The sequence below is a fragment of the Echiichthys vipera genome (genome assembly GCF_963691815.1).
Source record: "Echiichthys vipera genome assembly, chromosome: 15".
NCBI classification, from domain to species: Eukaryota; Metazoa; Chordata; class Actinopteri; order Perciformes; family Trachinidae; genus Echiichthys; species Echiichthys vipera.
In genome coordinates, this window is record NC_139840.1 from 8,357,875 (window position 1) to 8,384,584 (window position 26,710).

Here is a 26,710-nt window from a genome sequence, read left to right on the forward strand (position 1 = left end):
CTTTGAAGTCATTTTGAGTCTCTTTGAGTCTTATTGTAGTTGTTTGAAGTCTCTTTGAAGTCATTTTGAGTCTCTTTGAGTCTTTTTGTAGTTGTTTGAAGTCTCTTTGTAGTCGTTTTGAGTCTCTTTGAGTCTTATTGTAGTTGTTTGAAGTCTCTTTGAAGTCCTTTTGAGTCTCTTTGAGTCTTTTTGTAGTTGTTTTAAGTCTCTTTGAAGTCATTTTGAGTCTCTTTGAGTCTTATTGTAGTTGTTTGAAGTCTCTTTGAAGTCCTTTTGAGTCTCTTTGAGTCTTATTGTAGTTGTTTTAAGTCTCTTTGCAGTCATTTTGAGTCTCTTTGTGGTTGTTTTGAAGCGGTGGAAAGTACGTACATTTCCTCCAGTACAAATAAAATTGTGAGGTACTTTTACTTTACTTGAGTAATTCCATTTTAATCTTCTTTATACTTCTACTCCAAATTTCAGTGGAGATATTGAACTTTTTACTCCACTACATTTATTTGGCAACTTTAGTTTCTGGTTACTTAAAAATTAAAAATAAATAAATTAAAAAGTACATGCTGTTATGCAATGTACATTAAGCTACACAACTGTCATTCTTGATTTTTCCAGTGTCCTTATGTCATCTGGTCTCTCTTTTTGGTCACACTGAGTCTATCTGGTCACGTAGAGTCTCTTTATGGTCGTCTTGTGTCTCTTTGTGGTCGTTTTGAGTCTCTTTGTGGTTGCTTTGAGTCTCTCTGTTGATGTTTTTTCTTTGTATTTTTTTTTATCTCTTTTTAATCATTTTTGCATCTCATTCAGGTTGTATTGCAGACACTCCTCTGCACAGGTATCATACAAAATCTTATAGCACAAATCACAAACTATGCCTGTGTGTGCCCAGCAGGTCTGTTCAGTAATCCATCCATGAATACAGCAAATACAATATTTATATGGCTATTGAAAATGTCATTAGGACAACTAATTTGATTTACATGAAGTGTTTATGCCTTAACCCAGGCGTAAGTGATACAGATCTCAGTTGCTGATTGCATCAGGCATAAATGACAGTGCAGCCCTGTGAGCGTGTGTCCAGATGTTGTCTATCCGTGCTTCTGGACATTAGCTCAGGGAACATCTGGTGTGGACAGCTCCACTCACATCAAGCTTCAGCAGCAGGAACTGCTCCCACTCTCCTCCATGTCCCTCTCTTACTCACTGCAGCTCATCAGGTCTGCCAGTGTCCTTGTGTGAAGAGAGAAATTATTCACCAGCCGTCCTGTAATGAAATATGAAACCATCCCTGGTGCCACAGCGCCTGTAGCTCTGACCAACTGGAGCAGTCTGTAAAGGGAAAAGATTAGATCTTCAGCTTCCATAAAGATGTGCTAAGGATTCTTTCTATGAATCTTACAGAGTCTTTAAGGTGCAGTCTGTACAGACACACCAGTACATTACAAACATTTCAACAAAAATATCACATTTTAGTAGAATTGGACCTTTGTATGAACCCACAGTATGTACTGTAATGTATGGAAATATGGAAATTGTGCTGAGTGCTACCAAAGTCCCAGGCTTTACTTCTGGGACTAATAACAGGTAGAATTGCATATAGATGCATGGTCTTTGCATAATATATGCTTATTTAAAACACTGCATTTCATTTTTTTTCTCAAGAGCAACATAAGACCAAACTGAAGAGCATCTTTACACTGACCTCTTGTGGCCCAAAGCAGCATGTCTGTTGCAGCATGTGGTCAGAAGTGTGCAGCCATAAATTCTCTTTCTTTACATTAGAGTCACATCGGCTCCCACTATTGTATTCACTTAATCAATCCAAGTTACTCCAGAATTACAAAGCCTGTCAACCGCTTGATTAATAACAGCTAGAAGAAGCAAATGAGTGACGATTAAACCATTTTATGGAAGCTATATTTCCAGTCTAGACAGACAGACAGACAGCCTATTTGTTTGAGAAAAGTATTCTAACATTGTGATTTGTGGTTTCAGTTTTTGGACAAAAGGCCTAAAATGCCTGATAATCTGTGTGGGAAGAGTGTGCTCCGCCCTCACTGATGCCCCCTAAGCAATAACTGAACCCCTGCACTGTTTCAGAAGCACTGCCCTGTGGCTGACAGATAATGAGGATAAGGGTTAACATTAAGCAGAACCTAGTTGTCTGCAGAGACATTTCAGTGCCACTGTTGTGCTGCATGAACTCAGACATTGTGTGATCGTTGCCTTTCTTTAGCAGGATAACACAGTTTCGTTTGACATCATTAAAACCCAGTGGTGGAAGAAGTTCTCAGATCTTTCACTGAAGTAAAAGAAGGCCCACAGTGTGAACAGACTCTGTTACAAGTCAAAATCCTACATTCAAGTTTTGACTTTATAAGTAAAAGTAGAGTAGAAGAAGTATTAGCATCAAAACATATTTAAAGGATTGACCAATTCCAGAAAAAAATATCTTTGGATTATGATTAGAATAGGTTAAAACAATAAAAAGTACAACTTTTAGCAAATTTTAGACTTATCAGAAACTGTCTCTGGATGCAGCCAATATATTCAATGCAAGTCAATTTTATTTATATTGCCAAATCATAACAAAAGTTATCTCAGGACACTTTACAGACTAGGTATAGACCACACTCTATGACTTATGATTTACATAGACCCAACAATTCCCCCGTAGAGTACGGTGGCAACGAAAACCTTCCCTCATATATGCGTGCACGCTATTTTCCTTTCCCATATCTTATTAAATTACGAGTTGGGGGCAGGCTGGAGAAACAGCCATAACACCTCCTTAGTCCTTATACAAACTAATTGCACATAAAGCCATTACATTTTCATCACTGTAGGATACAATTTACTGAGCTTTGAGAATTTGCTCCTGGTTCATAACAATCTAAACGGTTGAAATGGCCTTTTCTCCGCTACATGACTTTGTGTATACTTGCTCATTAAATTCTATTAGATCCTTAAGAATATCATCTAAATTAAATAGTACTATATTTCACCATACTGCATTTGGGCGAACAGCTTTTTCTGTAAAAGCCACAAATCCGTGTGACACCCTGCCTGACAGTGTGAGGAGCTGCAGCTCCATCAGCACTTAAAGATGCTGTTAAAAGCTGCTCAGCTCGGTACTCACTGACCTAAATTTATATCATTGGTCTCCTTGACTTTTATTTGACAAGCACACGTTTGTGATGTGCTGTGGTGTGCTAAGAATGGCATGTTTTATGTGCTTCATTCTTGTATACATTTAGTGTAACTTGTGAACTCTGTACTGTACTGTAATTGTATCTTTGTTTTTACCTGCCAAGGGCCTGCATATGCAAATTACATACAAGCTACAATCTGATACAGTGCATCAATTTACATGCCCCCCCCCCCCCCCCTTTCTGAAAAACATATTTTCAGACTTCACATTCTTCAATGATTGAAATTGTGTAAAAAAAAAAAAAAGTTTGACAAATATATCTCTGGTCTCCTCCACTACAACACAAATGAACGTGTGGTTTCTTACACAGACGCTGATGATCAGCAGGGGCTTCATATTTTGAGTTTCTCTCATATCAATTAATCATGCGTGACGTGGTCCCATACACTGGGGGAAAGGGAAGATGGTGACAAGAAGTGGGGTAGGTAGACATTACATGTCCGAGACCCTTACAATTATGGTTTACTAATATAACAGTATGTCAGCAGTGATACACGCAATAAAATAAACCACTTTTGTGTCGCCCCCAATCCTGACATGGGATCTGCACCCCGGTCTTACTGCCCATACTGAGGTCCCCATAAAAAGTAATGAAATCAACAGAAGTGAACTTTTCTTCTTTTGAACCACAACTTAGCATTTTTCTTTTCTAAATACAATTTGGCAATTTGTCTTGCATGCATACATATGCATCGGGAATCAGCCTGCGTTGATTGGTTAGTGAACAAACAAAAACACTCAGAGCTAATTTGCTCACTTCTTTCAAAGAGACTGAAAAGTAAAGATATCATTAAAAAATTATTTGCTTTTTTTGCGTCAGAAACTATTCAAACTTAAACTCACTGCTGACATTATTCTATCTGCTGGCCAGCAGCCCATAATTACATCTCTGTCCCCAGGTGGATTCCAATATAATTAACGTTGATCTTGATGTAGACTTCCCAACCTTTCCTACAGTGCAGGGAAATACATTTAGTACTAAATAATGTGTATCTAATATTACAGGCACCTCACTTAATCGGCTGTAAAACATTTTGCTGATTCTGAACACAGCACCACTACAAAATGGTCTGTGAGCGAATAATGTCAAATGTTACACTGAAGGTGTGATGTACAGTGTGTCTAAAGGAGGTCCAGGAAAGGTACTCGGGGACACCACCAGGAGGCGACAAACCCAAAGGAATCAGAAGGCCCACAGCTGTACGGGGCTCCTCAAACACCAGATTTGACTGGTATCAGCTGTGTCGCAAATACATCTCATTCTGATAGAAAAAAAGGTTCATACGTGAGTTTTCTCAAATATTGTTTTTCCAGTATATATTGGATGTACTTAACCAATTTTGATATGATCCAAGACTCCTACCGTACATCCTCATTCATTCATTCATTCGTCTTCAACCGCTTGTCCCAGTTGGGGTCGAGGAGGGCTGAAGCCGATCCCAGCTGACAACGGGCGCTTTCGTTACGTTTAATTTGTTTCCAAAGATTTTATATTTTATCTTTTGTTTTCTGAGGTGTTCCTGTAGATGTCTTACCCACAGTCAACAATGTTTTTTATGACTAAATGTAATCTGTGCAAAACAACAGCACACTCAAAACTAAGTAGATTTAGTGTGCAGATACTTGAGTACTTGACATTATACCACTAAGTGTAACTGACATAGAATTCAACTAAGTTCAATGAATATACACTTCAAACCAAACAGTCGCCCTCCCTCTACATTTAAAATAAAACTTGAGGTTGCAATTTTCAGATCCTCCATCTTCAAGTTGTTGTGACTGTGCTGCAGGTCCTTGACAAGCTTTTTAGAGCGCAGCCTTTGTTTTAACTCTGAAAACAAGCACAGATCAGACTAAAGAGTAAAAGCTAAGTGCCACTCTGGTTTATTCATCACATTAAAAAAAAATAATCTGTAAGAATCTCAAGTGTTTGTTTGATTCCAACTTCTCAGTCACTGCACACCTAACATAAGGAGTCAGCAGACGGGTCAAATGAAAATACATAAATATTATAGAATATACTGCTTGCCACTACATTTTTGAGGTCCTATTTACGCAACGAATAAACTGAGACTATCAACTGCACCCCTGTATTTAGACTTTTGCTTTAAAATATAACTGTTTATGATCCCAGATGTTTAAAAAGCATTTTCAGAATATCATTTTGTTTTGCTTTTAAGATGTTTTAATGGGGTAACTACAAAAATACATATTTTGGTCTTATACCCTTTAACATTATCACAACGCATCATTCCTACCTCTCACTAAACCTCTGCTAACATCTGCCCACTAAGACAAATTTGCAGGATTTGAACTGCAAATGATTTACCTGTTTGAAGTGGTGTTGTCCAATCAGAGTCCGGTGTCGTGACTGCGATTCATTCAACAAATAAGCTTCAAACTAATCCATTCCCTGTGGACCCGGTGCAGGTGGTGGGAGAGAGCAGGATGCTGGACAAGCTGTCATCCCTGCCGGTGCAGGAGTCCCACCCCCTGCAGGTCACTCTCACAGCACTGGGCAGCTCCTTCAGCAACAGACTGATACACCCTAAGTGTGCGAAGGAGAGGTACCGCAGGTCCTTCCTTCCTGCTGCTGTCAGACTTTACAATCAGCACTGCTCCCAATAGACTATTGACCTCATCCTGTACCCTGCACTGTGCAATATGCCTGTTCTATGGGCACTTCTGTTTTTGCACTATTTGGTAATATTTACTCATATTTATTCACTCTGTATCACATTTTTACAAACAAACAAAACAAGAACAACTGCACTACATCATGTGAATATGTATATATGTCTATTTCTATTTCTTCCCTTTTTAAATTTAACTTTATTGCTTATTTTTTGCCATTTTTTACCTTATTTTGTCATATTCTGTTGCTGCTGTGACAAAAGAATGTCCCCGTCTGCGGGACATTAAAGGTTTTTTGATTCTGATTCGCAAAATTGCAGGAAAGCCATTAGACACAGTAAGACTGAAGACAAAATCATGAAATCCAAACAACATTGTGGCACCTTTTGAAAGTTGTCAACCTGGCAGTGATTGTGTTGTTCCTCATCTCTTCAGTAGACGTCCCCCTAATGTCATCTTCTCCAGCTCCACTCAGAAAAGAGGCAGACATACATAATCCAATGTTTGTATTGTAGATACATTTATAGAATCTTTTTTCTTTACAATGGAATTGATCTGTCACACAAGATGACCCAAAAAAAAGCACACAATACAGTCAATAAACCAAACCTATAGAACACATGATTGTCACTTACTGCGAGTCACAAAAAAAGTACAAACCGCAAATAAATAATCTACAGAAATATGTACAATATGCACAACAATAATTCAAATGGGAGTGCAAATAAAGCTTTGGATCCCTGTACAGGAAATAAGGTAAGCAGATGTAGACTGAGCCAGCTGTCCTCAACATACGGTATGAAGCAATAATCATCTAGAAGTCATAAACTTACAGGACATTTAGTAACATTTAGGCTTTGAGCTCCTGCATTTAATGACTTTCAATAATGAGCTGAGCAAAAAAAAAAACAACCCAAAAAAAAACAGAAATCAGAGAGAACAAAAGGAACACATTGACATTATGTACAGCGTATCGCATTCCACGGAAAACTGCAGAGTATTTAATGCTCATCGTCCAATAAGGATCAAGGCAACAACCACAGGACTACAGGCGGCTGAGAGAGATAGAGGCAGAGAGAAAGAGGAGGCGACTCGCTGCAGAAAGGAAAAAAAAAGAAAAATCCATTGTGCTCCTGCTGGCTTTCTTAGCCGGTACTAACAGAAACAGGCTGCGATATTTAACACTGTACAACTCTGTTACCTGTCCCCATCTAGACCAACTAGAAGAAGAAGAGAGCTGGTCAAAGGAGCTGCACGTATGGTTGTGTGTGTACCTCACTCCCGTTTTGGTCGGTATCACACACGCACACTTAGCACAATGCACACGTGAGATGCAGTCTTCTGTAACGTCCCAACCTTTAAGTCTCTGGTGCGTTCAGTAGCTCCGAGCTACCCAGAGTTCAAGTACTCCAGTGCTACTTCATAGCAAAACTTGTACTGGTCCTATGAGACAAGAGGAAACAGACGACAACATTAGAGATGAAAATGGCCGGATCAACCCGCTAGGGGGCCCTGGGGACAAAAAAAGAGCAGCTGGGCCCCTATTAGGGTCCGAAAGTACACTGGCACTATGAAGCACTTAGTCATTTAGGAATATGCACCATGTCAACAAGATAGGATGTGAAATAATGAAGGTTTTAAAACCAGATCTGACAAAGGAAACATCTTCAAGACAGGGCTCGTATTAGGTGTCAGCCGCCGTTTGTATTGTGCTTTATGACATCGTGCCTAAATATTACCGTAGGCATGGGACAATATGTAAATTTCATGTCACAGTTATTCTGGCCAAAATAATCACAATATCCCGATAATCATCAAAATATAATTAAAAAGTCTTAAAACGGCAATGGAATCACTTAACCTTATACTAAACACATTTGTATTGCACCATTGGACACACTTTTTTAAGGCCCCCCTTATTCAAAATGTAATTCAAAAGAAGTCACAGTGAAGTTTGTCCAAAAAAAGGAGCGATAGCCTCTGAAATGGTCAAAACTACATCTGTTGTAGTGGTTGATGAACACATACAAACACATGCTAAATGTTACATGCAATGACTTTCACTACTTGATCGGATCTGTCTGTGGGCTTTGGCCAAATGAATGTTACGGTCGGAAAAAACTGCTGTAAACTGCTGTCAATACGCCACAATTATTATTAATATTATATTATATAATTATGCACTACTGTGAATCATTTATGGGGATCCGAGGCCCAAAAAAGTGATAATCCAGACTAATGAAAAAGATTGTTATAGGAAAAAAATGAATTACATTGACTAAACATTAGTATAAAGGAAAAAACGCGCAAATAGCTTTTTAAGATACCTGTTGATATCTGATATATTCATAAGATATTTTCAATGCAATTTCTGGGCAACATTTCTTTCTTTACCAATACCTTAGATAATCTGAAGGGAATAAAAGCCACACAAATATAAAATACAGTTTAAATAAGACTTTGTCAATATTTCTATGAATTGATTCATCTTCTGTGGACTTTACTTTCTGTGAAACTATTATGATTAACAATATCTCGATATAGGTACATATAAAGTCAGAATAAGAAAGAAAGTGCAATCAAGATACTACTTAATTAATACTTCAGTCCACCAATTTTACACATGAAGGTCAATGAAATCGCCCCAGGAAGTACTACTCATAGGAGGTGGCCGTTTAAAAGGCATAGAGAGTCTAATGAGAAGATTGTAGGTTACATTATGGGGAAATATAAGATTCAGCATTTTTGGAGCTTTAACCAAACTAGGGACTAAAAGTCTGGATGTTTCAGTATTTTTCCTTTCTTAATCTGTTTCTTGTGACATACTTCATGTAGTTTACGTTTATCCTTTATGTGCCGGAGCACCTTCTTTGAATACCATCTGGTATTTTGTGAGGTTATAATAAACTAACAGTTCTGACAAATGTGCTGCTGCGATGCTCCTCACCAGTAGGTCCACCATGTTGGGTTTATTGTTCCTTAGTGTTTTGACGGCGTGGAAAACATCCACCGAGCGCTGATGTTGAAGCATCTCACACACAATGCTGATGGCACAGAATGTCCCACTTCGGCCACCTCCATTCCTGGAGTTGTCACAAAGGAGCCAAGCATTAGGAAATGAAACAGCATTTAAGTCCAGTTTAGTTCAATACGGAAAAGTTAAGGTTGACAGTAAGCAGACAAAGGGGTGAAGTGTCTCCTGTTGGATGCAGTAAAGCTCTTCAGTCAGTAGGTGGAGATGTTTCATTTTTAATGGCACAGTGACTGAACTTCCTTCTGCACTGAGTGTTGTGATAACTTACAGACAGTGTACCACAGTGCGTCCCTCGCCCCCGTCGTACTCTTCCTGCCACTTGTCCACCTGTCGGATCAGCTTGAGGAAGGAGCGTTTGGACATGGGCGTGTCTCTGTACATGGGCCAGCCCAGGAACTGGAACTGCTGCACCATCCGGTATCCGTCCTGAGGCTGGAGGGGAAGGACACACCGGTTATCCCAGGTTAACACACACACACAGTAGGGGGAGGGGTTAATCGCTGCAAAGATGCAGTCAGACTGTAAAGATACAGCTAAGCCTCCATGGCGACAAATAGGACAAGAGATGGATAAGGTGGGCGAGGAGTCATGGGCGAGGAGATGAATGCGCTGATAGACGGGTTGATGGATGAGCACAGCCACAGCTGGAAACGGAGAGTTAGGATCTGAGCTGCAGACACTCTGAATTACCCTCACACATATCGATCAATAACACTTGTCAGAGATCATGTGTGATTATATCAACTTAACACGGTGTTTGTGCCTCTGCCGGCGAGACGCTGGTATAACACGTTCATGTGAGGAGTGATTGGTGACAACCGTGGACAGGCTGTAGGGGTAAGGAGCTTACGCAGGTGACTACAGGTGACGCTGGCACGGGTCAGGACCCTTTCTGTGCAGTGATGTCAGGTAGCTCAAAATATAAAGGGTGGTATCTAACCATGCAGATTGTTTTTGTTTTATTTGGAAAAGTTATGTGTCTGAGATTTCTTCTAATTTCTTCTTCGTGGTGTGTGATGTTCACAAAATTAAAATAGGAAATTTAAAAGCTTGATTGACAACTTGTCTTTCCATAATCAGTGTGTGTGTGTTGGTCTGTACGATCAACACGCTGTCAACAGCTTTCATAGAGACTTATTTTTTTCATTATGATAAAAGTGCCAATAAAAAGTGTTAACAGCAAGGTCTGTGAATTATCTAGAGCAGTGGTTCCCAGTCTGGGGGCCATATGTGACCCGTACCAAGGGAAACAAGAACAAGCTGAGCAGTCACAGGGAGAGTAAAAGGATAAGGGAGAATTTATTTCTTTAACACAAACTTATGTTAAATGGTAAATGGGCTTGTACTTATATAGCGCCTTTCTAATCTTCTGACTACTCAAGGCGCTTTCACAGTGTTTGTCACATTCACCCATTCACACAGACATTCACACTGATGGCAGTGGACATCTACATACCATCTAATCTAATCTGACCATTCACACCACATTTACACACCCATGCGCAGCACGGGGAGCAATTCGGGGTTCAGTGTCTTGCCCAAGGACACTTTGACATGTGGACCGGGGTATTTTCTTGTAAAATACTGAATACATATTCAAATGAAACTATCTGAAGGAAAAACATAATTTAATCATTATCATATTAATCTTTGATTGAGCTGCTCACCAATCAAGTCCACACTGGGGTCTTCACCTGAGATTAGGGGTCACAAATAGCCCACTGATGTCGAGCACTAGGTCCCTCCTCTTTGGCTTATGTCCACTTAAAACCAAGCATGTCTACATGTGACCCCTTGACACAGGCTCAATATGTTGTGAGCTGTATAAAAAAGTCAATCTTCTACTTAAATTGTTTCATTTGAATACTTCTTGGGGGCTTACCAGAGAAAAGTCAGAAAAATAGATTTAGTTTGGTGTCGAAAAATATATTTCTAAGTCCCTCATATATTACAAATAATACAAAAAGTACCCTCTGGCTTAACACTGCCTCTGGCTCTGGCGGTCAGGAAGGATGAAATTGAATCCAAAACCCAAACTATTTACATGTCTAGATAACACTCAGTGTAAGTGATTGTGGTTTTTTTTGTAATTTCGATGGTCAGTTTGACTTCTTCCTTTAAAACTACATGTGAAAAATGTCTTAAACAGTCAAAAAGACGTGACTGTGACTCGATGCGATCACACCTCGGTCCGATCACTGGTGCAGTGGCATGGTAAAGAACAGAATGAATGCCTCAGCACAGCTTGAATGGACAGGCTGGCGTATGAGTGGGACGTGTGGGGTGTGCGATCGCGGAATAAATTGACTGTTGTGATCACCACGGAGAAGACAAAAAAAGTTAGAAAAGTTACAAAAAACGGGCAGCAGAGCAGAAAAAACAGCATCATCTTTTCCCCTAGACAAATGTTTTCCGCTTTTGAAGCGTGACCCTCCCGTGTCACCGTACCCGTGCTGCGTTGTAGATCCGAAATATTCTGCTGATGATGTCCTCCTCCAAGTCAGCAGAGACGAACTCTACCTGGATGGGTCCGTGGCGGTGGACTCCGTTTTCTGGCCAGTACTGTGGGCACAACTAAACAAAATAGGCACGTACACACACACATACATTCACACACACAGAAATGCAGGTACACCAGCACACACACATACACACACACATAGGCACATACAGACGAAACAAAGAAAAACACACAAGAAAAACAAAGAAAATGGAAGAGGATTCATTAGTTTCGGTATCCTAATTATACCTAAAGCTAGTGACACTGATGTCAACTCCTCACACACAGCTGCAAAAGAGGCTTATGTGAGATTACAAAGTTTGAGGAGAAGACGTAGAGAGAAGGAGGTGAACGAATTCAATGTGTTCCTTCTTTTTTAAAATAGGATGAATGGCTTTTTCACAGGAGAATATGCAGCGTATATTTTTGACAGAGCAAACCGTAAACACAGCTGGGCTCCAAGTACGAGTGTTCTCCTAATCAACTGGCCCTTTGTTCAACAATTCAAACAAATTCCTGAAAAACCTTGAATAATTGTTCTCATTTCCACTGAGGCCCCCCCCCCCCCCCCCCCCACACACACACACACTTTCTATCTTTCTTTAAAGGAAAAAAATAAATAAAACACACTATTTTTTAAACTTATGTTTCGGGCTGAGAGGAAATTTGAAAATCGGCTCGCAGGGGAAAAAAAAATGTAACCAAAAGATATGTTTATCAAAAGATGCTTGATCGATAGATTGAATCGACAATAAGAGGTGAATTTATCCATTATCTTTTAGAAAACCCTTCACTGCTTATTCATCTGTTCTAACCATTGATTTAATATTTGTAGTTGAATCACCATTAAGCCACCATTTATCCAATTGCTATCTCTTTAAACTGTTGCAGGTGCAACTCTATCAGCTGCTTATGCCTTAGCTATCCATCTTAACCTTTCATTCATTACTGTTAGATTACTGCTTAGACTTTTCTTCGTTTGCAAACTATTTTTCACACATGGTGTTCAGATTTTACAGCGCACACAATATGTGGATATCTATTTTTTATTTAAATCATGATTTCTATTTTCTAGTTTTTCAAATTTGTTGAGCCACTCTACGATCTTTCCATGTACCCCAGGCGATTGCTGCAGCATTCTCTGGGGTACGAACACCTCAAGCTGACAATCAAAAGGCGTTTATCAAGCAAAAGGCCACCCAATGAATCTAGTTTCAGCTTTTGAAAAATGAGGATTGGCCACTTTTCTCTGTTTTACATCGTTGTAAACCAAATACTTTTGCCTATAAACGTGTTGTTGGACGGACAAAACCTGAAGATGCTACCTTGGGCTTTGGGTAACTGATGTGTATTTGTCCCTATAAGTATATGATCGGTAAATCATTGGAAGAAGCAATCAACAGATTCATGTAAAACAAACAAAAACATACTCCATAGTTATAGCCCTAGGTAAAAGCATTAAGAAGCAGTTATTGATGGTGTTATTGACTGCTCTTACACCAATGCTGAAAAGTGCAGCAGGAGAAATAAACCCCTGGGATAGAATCGTAAGAGCTGAAAAATCTCCCCTATTTCCGCTCCTCAGGAAAGAAAGCCCAGTTAAGAAGATGCACCTGCCGAGCGCACCGTTGGCCTCACAGCACTAAATCAGATGAGTGGAAGTGTACACGCACAGATGGGCAGATTCTGCACAGACAGACGTGCCTACATGCAGAGTCATGAACAAACAAGGGAGAAAAGAGGCTACCTGAGAAGAATGCAAATAAAGGGCCCGAGTACACGCACATAAATGGACGTGCAACTATTTTCTTTCTCTGGTGCACAAAAAACCCAAAACACATTTACAGTCTGTGTGGCAGCGAGAGCACCACTTTCTGGCTTTCTTTGAGAGCCTGTCAAAATCTGACAAATTCAACAGATGCAAAACAAAGATGCTGATGGAGAAGATTGTAAACCTCCACCTCCCTCGTCTCCATCTACGCCTGCCTCCCCTTCCTCCCTTCCCACCTGTGCTGTTTCTTTGGCTGGCAGGCTGACTGGCTACAGTGAGAATATTGAATGAAAGGCCTTTTCTATCCAGCCAGTCAGTCAGTCAGTCACCTAGGGAAGGGGGATTTGGATGGGGAGAGCAAGCCTGGCTTCAGGCTTTGATCCCGGGGTGTTATGACAGAGCCTCAGGCTGAGAAATCTGGATCGTCTCTTCCACAGGCCTGTCTCTCCGTCTACCCGCGCTTTCATGGCAAGTCCTCTTCCACTCCGCAGCATCTACCTCATTTCAAACATATACTGTATGTGTTTCGCAGCACAGACACTTTCCCTGCTTGTTTTTCCCTGGGTCCATACTGGAAGAAAACAAAACAAAAAAAAGCAATCTCTCTCCAGTTCCCACGCTGTCCTTTGGTGTGACTTTATTAGATACAGACTTCTGATGAAAGGAAGGGCTTCATCTGTTTGTCAGTGCGCTTCTCACAATATCCCCCAAGGATGATTTTGTGTGTCATACGTGGGTGTAAGTGTGTTTATGTACACGCATCAGGTCGGGTTTACCTGGGCTGGGTCGACATCGTTCAGCATTACTATGGATGTGCAGTGGTAATCCAGCACCAATCTCCAGAAGTCCTTCACTGTGTTTGGCAATGGGTGCTGGGTCACTATGAATGCGGAAGGCTGCTTGTAACTCTGGAGGGAAATAGAGGAAGAAAAAAAAGCAAAGGAAAGATTTGAGAAACTGTTGCCAAATACACCTCATGCATATTATATAGGACATAAGATGACAATTTACAAAGAATAAACCAATAACCATTTTAAAATGACCTCCACCCTTTGACCTGCCTGGCGCTGAGTGCTGTTTTCTAATGGAGATTCCATGTCCAGGGAGACTATATTAGGACGCTCCACTTTTAATGTGGTTTCTGGCTAGCCCAGTGGTGACTGAGAGGATCCTGCAACTGAAAGGTCACCTGCTCAATCCAGACAAGAGCCAAAAAGTCCATCACTGGACATAAACTTTGTCAAGGTGTTCTTTGTAAGGGCCACCCTGAATACATTTAACACTTGGAAATTGCTATACATTGCATTTAGGGTTTATTTTGTGTTGTCCTGCGGGGCATTTTACTTTTTGGGATGGATAACACAGCTATTAATTTAAGTCCAGTCAAGTCGAGTCTCAAGCACGTCTACAATATGACAGTCCAAGGGTAGTTCAAGGTATGTCATTTGAACATTTTTATTTCAAAGCTTTCGATCATGTCGCATGATCTTTGTCACTGTTCAATTCAGACCTGTTTGAATTCAGACCGATTCCAAAGTCCAAAATAAACGTAGAATTTTACCTTTTAAGCTAAAAGGGACAAGAAGTCCTTGAAGGGTTTGTTCAGGTTTTTTGAAGTGGGGTTGTATGAGGTACTTATCCATATTCAGTGTATCTACTACAGTAGTTGGAGGTCGGCAGGCCCCCTGTTTGGAAAAGCAGACTGGAGTCCGGACACAGAATCTAAGGCATTAAGCTGGTGTATTGCGGCCTTGATCGGTTGGTTTGTGTTACTGTGTGAATTTAGCGAATCCAAACTAATAGTCTGAAACACAAAAGTCACACAACAACAAACAAACTTACCAATAGAGGCAGCGGTAGACCACAACAACTGTGTTCTGCGAGTTAAAATGACTGTTTTGTCAAAAGAGTCGGATCACTTTGACGAGAGCATAGATGAATATAACAGCTTCAATTCCCTGTCAGAAAGTGCTGTCTGACGGCAAGGTAAAGCTGTAAAAACAGTCTAAATATAGAGTAGGCTTAAGGTCCCATCCACCCAACGCATTTTTCTGTTACCGCACAACTTAAGTATCATTTTGGCCGACCATCCACACACAGCCGGTGTTATCGGAGCCTGAAAACGGTATTTTCTGTAACCAGGTCCCAGATCGGGAAGATTTGAGAACGCTCCCTGTAGCGTTGTCATCTGGAAGGCGAAACCGCATACTTATTTTTTTAAATAAGTTGCTAAGAAGGTCTGGAAAGTCGCTTAATCTAGCGAGACAGTGCCCGCCTGTGAGTACTTTGGGACGGGGGAGGATGCTCACAGCAGCACCCGACAGCAAATACAGAGTGATTTGTGCGTCAGAGTCCAAAACACCAGAAACAGTCGCTAGATTTCTCTCTAGGATGGATGAGGATTTTGGAAGTCACCAGATTCGGCGAGAAAGTCTCTGGTGTTTATATTATGACTATACACAACAGTGGCTCTGCCTTTCTTCTTCTCCTTTGTTGGTGTATTTCTGTGGAAGTTACAGCGTCACATCCAGGCTTGGCATGTGTATCACAGCGTTTTTATTCAGTTTCACTTGTTTCTTTGGGTGTGCCTTTTTATAGGACACAAACACGTTCAGCTGCTGCCCCCATCCACAGCAGTACAATGCTTAGCTTCTGTGTCAGTACTCCAGTCTGCTTCTCCAAACTGGGGACATGTCGCCCGCTAACTACTGTAGGTAACACACTGACTCTGGATAAGTACCCCATACAACCCCATCTCAAAAAAATCTCAACTATCCCTTTAATATGCTCAGAAATAATGGAATCTTCAACATCAACAATTTTATGACAACTCATTCTGCACATGACAGTCATGTCATGTGGTTACAACCTCCAGAAAGCTACGAAACGGACCTTGAGTTGAGTCCATTTTGTCGAGTGCAGTTTTCAAGGTCAAACTTTGAAATTCTGAACCACAACTCAACTGTTAATCGTCTTTGTCATATACTTTTAATGTACCTAGTAAAAATTAGACTTGAGTCCTTGATTTTGTAACATAAATGTGACCCCAGTTATTCATGAACTTTATACATATTCTCTCCATATATGTCTTTTTAACTGTCCATCTTGCATAAGACCACCTAGCATAATACAATTCAATTTGTGACTGCCTTCTCTTTTGGGGTGGGTGGGCATCATGCCTATTACATATATTACAATTTTTTTTGTCATTATCACTAATTTCTCTGTATAGTGAATATTCCTAAAGTGTGAAACGCTCTTGACTGCTATCGACTCTTACATCCATGAGCGCAGCGTTAATGTAATTGGAGCTCTCCCCGTCAATGGTGATCAGGAAGGGGAGGCAGCGGTCTGGAGGAAGTACGTCCATGCAGCGGTTCTTCTCATGGTTCCTGGGCAGTAGGGCGATGCTGCAGTCCTCCACCCGCAGTGTGGGGGTCACCATATTCAGAGTCTGTCAGGGTTAAAGCACAATTACACACTGTCATGCCGATGCAGGAAGGTAGGCACTTGGGTCTTGAGTGTGCTAATTACCTCCCAATATGGTAATTGGCAATGCAATTATTTAATAGGTTACATTAGCGATAGCTCTTATTCCCCCGATGTGACTGTGATGAAACTTTAGGGGGCGATGCATCTAATATAACACTGATTGGTCCAAGGAGGGGTGCTACTATTACAGATTAAAACAAGGGGATATATTTGGCACTGATTGGCCCAGAGGGGGACTGCACCATTCATCAGACAAGATGTTTACTGTCGTTTTTAAGTTATCCTGCACTTGAGATAATGCTTTAATAGGGATTTGCATACAGTGCCTTATTATGTATAAAACTCACCCTAAACTCCTCTTTAATGGGGCTGGAGTTGGTCTGCGGGTCCAGGCGGTTCATGTCGTAGTATACAGAGCGGAGCTGGCTGGCAGGAATGGTGGTGTCGCCGCAGAGACATGCCTCCAAGATGGCGTCATGGATGAAGACATACTGCTCCTGCAAAAAACAGCATCCTCATTGCGGAGCTATCAGACTTCTAAGACTCGTGAAATCTGATTTTATTTTTACCGGCAGCAGCGACAGAAATGCACAAGCCGCTGTTCATCTGCAATTTGCTGCTAGAAGAATCCAATGACCTTTCCACGACCTTACCATGATTATTCTTTACCCCTAAGGCAGTTTCTATGACTAATATTTGTCATTGTCTGTGTTCAAAGGTTACATTACATATTTTTGCATATTTTCCACATTTTTTTATAGAGCTGATTTGATTATGTTATAAAACTCAAAATTCCATGACATTTTAGAAACCTTTGAATGTTTTTCAATTCTGTGACTTCTTTAGGGTTTCTCATGTCCCTGTCAAACCTCACCCAGGCTGAAACTTCGTCATTATTGCCATTATCAAGGCATGAACAAGGTTGACGTCTTAACAACAAAACAGCCCCTGCTGTCCACAACTTCATGTAAAACAAAACTGGAAATCGCGATACATTGCCTCCTCCTCACATCAGTCAGTCAAGCAGTCGGCACAGTGACACAGCTTGAGGCTTGATGCAAATCTATTCTGAAGTGACATTTTCAGCTGACACCCCCTTGTCACTTTGGACCAAAATCCGCACACATGCACAGGGGTCACTGATTTACAGATTTATGGAGAAACATGTGTTCCCATTTGTTAAGTCTAGTGCAGAATGTAAACTGCTGACCTGAGAGTTTGACTAGCTCCCGCTTGGGTCAGCGGGTCGGGCAACACGACGCTCAAACCAGGATCCACAGAATGGATCTTATCTGAGCGCTTAAACTATAAACACCAAAAACAACAACAACAACAGCAGCAGAAGCATGAAGGCGTTTCATTTCCGCGGACAGATTAAACCACATCGGAGAGTTGGAGTCTGGCCGCAGGCTTAGGAGCCATGCCAACGAGCCTGAACACCTGCGAGGGAAAACACACATATACACACACTCTGAAGGTCACTGAACTTGAGGAGAGTGACTCAGGGTGAACAACATTTGGTCTCCAGTTATTCAAATCCCAATTCAGACGTCAACGATGAAACATTTGCCCATTAAGTCCAATGACGCCTGTGATTTAAAGGGAATTACGGTGAAATGATGCATCCAGCGAGACTATGGACACCTCCAGATGGCCGGTGTTCAGGAAAGCGCAAAAGTCCTTTTGGTATTCCACACTGGCCTAAAGCTGGATGATGAGCCAGGGATGTTTTCAGCCATCAATATGAGCTAAATGCTCTCAGTTACAAGCCTCTAAACCATTTTATTATTGCCAAGCACTTATTGTCTAGCATCCTGGGAAATAGTTAGGGTGTGCACTTCAATAAATGTCTTTAGTGAGGAATGATCATATAAAATGTAAAATTGTAGTCATAAATACATCTGCGGTAAATAGAAACACTATTTATCTGATATTTCAAGCAGGTTAAAACAAGCACTCAAGAGCACTTAGACAGCCTACACTCATCACTTATTAGAGGTCAACTATTATTTGGATCGTTTATTTACATGAACTGTGTGCCTACTGATTGAAAAATGCAACACTTGAACTGGCCCTTGACAGCAAAGAAATGTAAACGAATTATGCTGCATTTCAAAAGATAATGGGCATCAGTCACTGGCAAAATGGCTAACAATCTTCACAGACTGGATTGCTTATCCTGTAGATTTATTGATTAATAAATGTCAGACACGATGATTTATTTTTCCTGAAAACAATTCATGTTTTCATAAAATAGCTCCTTTCTTTGCTATTAATTCTGAGCATTTTTTCTGGAATATCAGAGAAGTGGGGCTTATGCTAAGAATTACTCGCAGATACTAGTTAATCCGTATTTGATGGCAACAGCCTGTCAAGCTGCTTTCTCACTCTTCCTTTCACTCATGAGTCTCAGTGGACGGCTGTGCTGAGGCCATTGTGGGACCAGATTTACCGTACCTCAGTCTGGACCATGTTGACCCTCCGTGAGCGAAGTTCTCTCACACAGTTGTATATGTCCACAACACCCTCTCTCTCCGCCATGTCCAGCATGATGTCGATGACGATGAAGCAGCCTGTCCGTCCTGCCCCGGCACTGCAGGAAAACACATGGATTGGAAACCTCAGGGGTGCAATAGAATGCACAGTTTTTATCCATAAGAGTAGGACACCTAAAGTTCAAAGTATAGCAACATTTAATATGAAATATGTCCAGTTGGGGTTTCCTATTGTCTTTTTGTTATTTTTATTTTAATAGCCATCATTTAAAGGGTTAGTTCACAAAAAAAAATCTATTTCTAACTTATCTCTACTGGTATCTGACTACATAGATAGTTTTGTTTTTCCTTTGCAGAGAATTTATAGCATCAGTGTGTGATTTTAAGAAGATGAAATAACATATAATAAATAGAATTTGAATTTGCTTGAGATAGTTCTGATAGACCTGACAGATCTCAAACCCATTCTGTCTGCATGGCTCTATACCACTAGAGGCAATTGAGAAAATATGTTTGTTCTTTTTATAATTTTGGAAGACATAACAAATAATCAAATGTCACTAATGTCTGAAGAAATACCGTTGTAATTTCTTTTTATATTCCTCTTTACATTCTGGTTGGTCTCAAAAATACTGTCTACTCTCCACAACAATGAGAACTGCAGATTTTCAAACAATGGACTAAATAAAACTTTGGAGACAAGTAGGACCCCCTCGACCCAACCCCGGATAAGCGGATGAAGATGAGATGAGATGAGAATAGTAGGACATAGAACAGGAATACAGAAGGATACACTGACTGGTTTGGCAAAGTAGAAACTTAAGTATGGTATGAGTCACACCAACCTGCAGTGAACCACCATTGGCCCAGCATTGGTCAAAGTCTTGGACTTGACTCTGCGAATAAACCCCAGCAGACCTGTGGCGTGATAGGGCACCCCGTGGTCCGGCCAGCCCGTGAAGTGAAACTGTCGGATCTCCCGGATCTCATGAGCGCCTCTCTGAGGAACAGAGTCATCACGTTAAACACACAAGGCAGAGCGGGAGACGGCAGGGATGTGGTGTGAAGACAGAGGGTATAGAGTGCAGATGAAGTGAGAGGCCCTTCTAGAGCAAATACAGAGTTGGATTGAATACAAACACACATTTCATGGCCGATCCAAGGAGGGGTTGGGCAAAGATTCCCCTTATCTAAGAGTAAACTGGATGTGTGAGGCTGCTGTAGTCTTTTTTGGTTACCTACTGTACTGAGGCCCTTGTCAGTCATGCTTTCCCCTGCAGGGACTCTCATTTCATATTACATCTGTAATCTGGACACTGTGAGTTCAACATATAAACTGCAGTTTTTGCAGTTTTAGTAAATTAGAAGTTACATTTAAGTCATAGGTGGACTCATTGCCTGTTGCTTTGGGTTATAAGGAGTCACACTTTAACGATTAGAATGTGATTGTAACCTAAAGTACTAACTGTTTGCTCTTCAACATTAATTAATCAATACTTAAAGTTAAATAGTGGCGACCTAATGGTTAGATAAGGGCTCGATGGGTCCAACTGGGAACACTTTAATTAGATAAAATTAACAGTTAGTAATAGTGTTGTGCTACTGTGAGCTGCATTAGATTATGATTGATTATGATTATGATATAATTCATTATATCATCTTTCATATCATTCTGGGGGCATGCATGTTCGGTGAAAACTCATATAATCTGTGTGTCTTATGAAACAATCCAAGTACTATTAACACCCTTCAAATAAGGGCTTTTAGAAATGTGATATATAAAAAGTGTAAAAAGAGCAAAGATTCTGCAGCCAATTGTGCAGGACTGTGCTGGCTGCTAGATGAAACACCTGGAGAGAGGACCTTGAGAACACATTTGGCAGCAAAAATCTGTATTTCTATGATCTTGATGGACAGTTTTGACAAAAAGTACATTCGAAACAGAATCAAGTCATTTTTAATCAATTCACAGTAGCAAAGAAAGGGTGAAAAGATGAGTGTTTATGAGGCATGTTCACTGGCCAGAGTTTGAGGTCTAGTATTGAGCACAAGTTTCAAATCTTTTAGTGGACAATAGAGGTTTAAAAACATACCTTCTCGACAGCAAAGGTCCTGATGACGTACTCTGACAGCAGCTCAGTCTCTATCAGCGTCACCTTGATGTCTCTGTAGATCTCAGTGTCATCGGGCCAGTACTTACAGCACTTCACCTGAGAGCGACAAAAGCAAGTCTTTTCTTAAAAGCAAGTTTTATAACCACATGCACACGATAGTGTATGCTAATTTACGCATGCGCACGCACACGCACACGCACACGCACACACACACACACACACACACACACACACACACACACACACACACACACACACACACACACTTTTAAATTATCACATAAAATCTACAACTCACACTGGCCACCTGATATTTCAGTTTCTGAAGCATTTCTTTGAAGTCAAAAGGAGATTCGCTTCGTACTAGTTTCAATCCGTGGTCAAGGATCTGCTTGTAAATTGGAATCTTATGTATCAGTGGGGAGCTCATTCTCACATTATTGCTTTTTCATTCTCACATCGATAATGTGAAAATGAGGCTAAAGGTAGATTGTACAGAATCTGACATGGAGCAGAATAGACAGTGTAGGAGAGGAGGTGTAAGATTAGTCCACCTTAAGTTTTTGACTACCAGTGCAGAGAAATAGGACAAAACATAAAAAAATTTACGGTGGTACAATTGGATGAGGGGATATAATGACAATCCAATAATGGTATGAAATAATAAACCCTCTGCTGTTTGAAACAGATTTCCCAACAGAAACCTAAAACGCCCCACTGGAAATAATACCCCTCCATCTTCCCCCCCTGTTCAATTAAACTGTTGATACTGAAGGAGTAAGGCTGGTAATAGAGACTGAGATCATGGAGGTATATCAGAGAATGATTTTTTTCTTGATGAGGGATAAATGTGACATCAGCCACAACTAGATTCAATTTTCATTTCTGGAGTCTATGCGCTGATTAGGAATGAAATGAGATTTTGGTTTGTGGAGTGACACAGACAGAGGGGGACTTTCAGGTCCCTCTCTCTGACACCCCTGATGACTAATCCCCGATGACAATCACAAATCCACCTTCCGCTTCCAGCCAGATTGAATTAGGCAAAAGCCATTACGTTATTAGATCACTCTGAATCAGGCGCCTGGTTTGGGGGAATTAGCCTTTGGGCGAAATTATTCCAACGTACACACAGATGCTCTTTTGCGTGGGCACACTTATGAGTGGGGGAACTCATTCACTCACGTGGATAATGTGTATGGAAAAGAAGCACAGGTATAGCATCACCTCATCGCACACATCAGTGCACTACCTTCTAGACAAAATCCCTCATACATCAAAGTACGCTGAGCGCCGCCCCTGTGTGTGAAACCTGCGGGACACAGAGGCTGCGTGTGCCAGGATTTCCCAGAGTTCATCAGCAACTGTGCCAAGCAGATGGCCCACTGTGACATGGCGGAGTGATTTTATGGGGCCCTCTTAGGAGCCACCGTCACTGTGACCAACTGTGCCTACCACCCGCCATTGGACAAGGATCATATAACAGACGGTTTGGGGGCCGGGGCCCGCCGAGGACGGCACCGCAGCTAAGCAGGTGTGGAAAAGGTGTGGGGCGGAGCGGGCTGGGCTCAGCTACTGTAGAGGAACGGCCTAATGAGGTGCCTGGAGATGGACCCATGAATCATTATCAGCTCTGCTTCATTTAAGCCCCACAAAAAAATGCACATCAGCGAAAATCAAGGTGTGCCTGTGTTCAAGGGGCTTTTTAGTGGGAATGTGTTTAAAATTCTTGCAGAAAGTCCCTTGGCAGTCAAAGCATTACAGTGTACGTTAAGACCTTCATTTTCTCTTGATTATAACCTAACCAGGAGGAACTACAGTGTGAGTTAAGTGGAACAAATTAGGACTGAAGTAGAGCTCGGGTTTTTTTCACCCCCTTTTTTTAAAGGCAGACCACTGTAGTGAATAAGAAAAAAGTCAAGGCTCTACCGATAGCTTGAACATTATGAACCATCCTCACCACTCAATAACAGGTCCCTTTTATCCAATGAGGACAACATTAAGGGATGTTCCTGGTAGGAGCTGGCAGCTACAGCGGAGTATAATCTCCTGTTATAGAGCCACTCAGATGAAACAGTACTCAGTTGCCTGGATGCCTCTCTGGTAATGAAGGCCATCAATCAGTTTCTTCTCACTTCTCACTGATCAGATAGATGGGGAAAAAAAAAGCTGGCGGCGTGCGCGCCTCATGCCTCAATAACCTGACACACACACACACACACACACACACACACACACACACACACACACACACACACACACACACACACACACACACACACACACACACACACACACACACACACACACACACACACACACACACACACACACACACACACACACACACACACACACACACACACACACACACACACACACACACACACACACACACACACACACACACAAAGGCACTACAAAAGATGCCTCCGTTTGCCTTGAGATACAATCAGGCCAACTGGGGTCAAGGTAATCTTATTTGAGATCCGCAGTTAGAGTGACCATCTAATTAGTACTCACCCTGCCCACTTCCACCAGGTTGGTCACCATGACAATAGCTGCAGTGTTCTCCTGCCAGACCATCCTCCAGAAGTCGAAGACCGTCTCCTGCATGGGCCCTTAGAGAGGGAAAGAGAGGAAAGGAGTGTTTTTGCGTTAATAAAGTATAGTCTCTTTATTACATTATCTATTGATCCTGCTCCCATTTTGAAGTGTTAATTAGAATAGAAGCAATTTCTTTTTCCAGTCAAAATCAACTAATTCTGAGTTTTCAGTTGTGTATCGTGTTGTGCATTATACCTGAATTATTTTTAACTCTAGGCTGTTTATACCAGCCGCGACATCGATGCTGGTATTGTCACTCACTTTGTAAGTCTGTGTGTGTGTGTGTGTGTGTGTGTGTGTGTGTGTGTGTGTGATTGTGGCAAAATGTGGTCCTGGAGACACCTTCTGTAGGAAGAAACTAACACAGAGATGGTTTTGCTAAATGTTTTTATATCTGTTTGTGGATACATTTTAGTCAAAACTTTACAGGTGTGTAGTTGAGAGCAAGGGCGCCTGAAGTAGGGGGTAGGAAGTATGTAAGGTGCCACTGCCCCATGAATTAATGCCCCTGGCCTGATTTGGTGAGATCCAAACACAAGATGTTTTCTAGTTCTCATCTATCAATACACACAGTATGCAGACACACAAACAGAGTATGTTGCCACCTGTACAACCATGTGTGATAGTTCATTCATTCATTCATCTTCAACCGCTTGTCCCTGTCGGGGTCGCGGGCGGCTGGAGCCGATCCCAGCTGACATCGGGCGTGAGGTGCTGGAAAGGACACCAGTCTATCGCAGGGCACATAGAGACACACAGAGACCTAACACGTGCATGCCTTTGGATTGTGGGAGGAAACCGGAGAACTCAGAGAAAACCCACGCAGACACGGGGAGAACATGCAAAAAGAAATGCACCAACCGGGACGCAAACCGAGAACCTTCTCGCTGTGAGGAGACAGTGCTAACCACTACACCACCATGTCGCCCTATGTGTGAACATCTAATTCCACTGTCAAGACTTCCCACAGTATTGGGAATTGAGTATTGGATCTTGGGGCATTTTACAACCATTAATGAACATTTAAGAAACTTTCAAAAAGGATTTTCAAAAATAGCTTTGTGCATTGGCAGGTAGTGTGTAGCGTTGGCGTGGAAGTCCGATTTCCATCTCCCTACAGTGAGATGGTTTTTGGAAATGAAAACTAGTGATATATTGTTTGTATTCTTTACTTTACTCTTTTTTTGTACACACTGTGGCGACATGTTTTGTAGATCCTAACCTCATGCCAGTAACGCTTCTGTCTGCAGATTAACTTACACACAATATACACGGAGGGGATTTGGAGGCATTACAGTGCTACGGCAACAATGGAGTTTATAGAACATTTTCCCTCTATTTTCACTCCTCGGATTCAGCATTGAAAAACCTGTCACACCGGTTTTATTTATAGTGCTTCCAACAACAGATTCAAAGCAAAGTGCTTACTCTACAGCAGAGGACTTAAATACAGATGAAAACAAGACAGTACGAATCAATCACAAATTTAAAGATGAGGCTAAAGTGTGTGTGTGTGTGTGTGTGTGTGTGTGTGTTTGAGTGTGTTTGTGTGTGTGTGTTCAAAGTCATTACCATTACACCTCATCTGTTCAACACCAACCTTCCTACTGAAGCAGACCATAACGTGTCTGGTGAGCATCAAAATAAATGAGCAGCGAGCCATTGAATGCCTCCAATATTTAAAACTTCACTGAGCAATAATTATGGATTGATAGGATTTTAATTATTGTTCTGGTTAATTAAAATAATTAATATTAGTTTTAATCAAGCAAGTGGAAAAAAAATTACTTTTGACAAATTAATTAGTGAATGCAAATGTCTGCAGTTGTGCATTCTCCTGCGTTGGCCCAAATTACCTGGAGACATAATAAATTATGCAGCCACAGAGACACAGGCTGAGACATCACACAGACATCACACAACCATTTTCAGTGTATGTGCCGTTTATGTTGAGATTGTACAAACTCCTGGTTAAAGAAAGGCTAAATAAAACAATGTAGGTTCTCAACCTTGAAGGAGGGTCCAAAAACTAAAAACTAGCTAAACTGATCATTTTAAATCTTTAAAATAATAATAATAATAATAATTTCTTATTGATAGTTAATAATGATTATCCAGGGGGTGGGTTTACAAGTTGTTTGCTCGGATTTCCAGGCTAGAACAACAGTGTAAGACCAGCTCATTGTTAGATAATGTTGGAAAAACAAAGCAACTTAGAGCACACTCACTCACTGCCCGCTCAGACATTGACATTTTGGAAACAGTGCATGTCAGCCTGATAGAGAGCATCCTTGTTTTTAATATCTTTGTCTGGTATGGGCATTGACTTTGGTAAATAGAAACAAGCTGAACCAGGATTGTTAAGACGGCAGGGAAGATAGACTGCCAATAAAAGAGATAAGATGACCTCTGCAGCACAGCTGTGCTTCTGTCATCACCAATGACAAAATACATCCCCTCCACTCTGAGTTCGAGTTGCTCCCCTCAGGACGAAGCCATAGAATACCCCCGGCAACGAAAAGATCTCCGTTTAGTTGAGTGTAGGCTGTACACCGTGGGTATGAATGTTGTGATGTACATCATTGTTCTGTTTATGTGATAGTTTTTTATCTTGAGGACATGTTTCGTATTTATATTTTTCTGACCAAAAAGAGTAATGACAGACTTTGACTCCATTGTATCACAGTTTCCTAAAATCACACCATTCTCACTCCCTTTTTCCAACCTGTCACCTGTGCCTGCACTTTCTCCAGCTGCCTTCACTCCTGTCCATGAGATTATTTGGTACACTATTGCATGCTGTTCCTATTTGAACAGCTTGAGTCTACATGATTACATGACAGATAGCTGCAGGTGGA

At 41.1% G+C, this 26,710-nt stretch overlaps 1 protein-coding gene across 1 annotated transcript in view; it reads right to left on the reverse strand.

Moving 5' to 3' along the window:
- Nucleotides 1–7,044: 7,044 nt before the first annotated feature.
- The window catches only part of LOC310957783 (receptor-type tyrosine-protein phosphatase mu), a gene marked incomplete at its 5' end in the record, with an annotated part of 160,805 nt that continues 141,139 nt past the window's right edge, over nt 7,045–26,710 (reverse strand). The window contains 11 exons of the mRNA XM_083928513.1: nt 7,045–7,282; nt 8,787–8,922; nt 9,142–9,305; nt 11,322–11,447; nt 13,921–14,052; nt 16,425–16,598; nt 16,984–17,133; nt 19,094–19,229; nt 19,977–20,131; nt 21,225–21,341; nt 23,769–23,866. Coding sequence (XP_083784639.1) covers nt 7,229–7,282; nt 8,787–8,922; nt 9,142–9,305; nt 11,322–11,447; nt 13,921–14,052; nt 16,425–16,598; nt 16,984–17,133; nt 19,094–19,229; nt 19,977–20,131; nt 21,225–21,341; nt 23,769–23,866 — 1,442 coding nt within the window. The 3' untranslated portion in view covers nt 7,045–7,228. The remainder of the gene's footprint in view (nt 7,283–8,786; nt 8,923–9,141; nt 9,306–11,321; nt 11,448–13,920; nt 14,053–16,424; nt 16,599–16,983; nt 17,134–19,093; nt 19,230–19,976; nt 20,132–21,224; nt 21,342–23,768; nt 23,867–26,710) is intronic.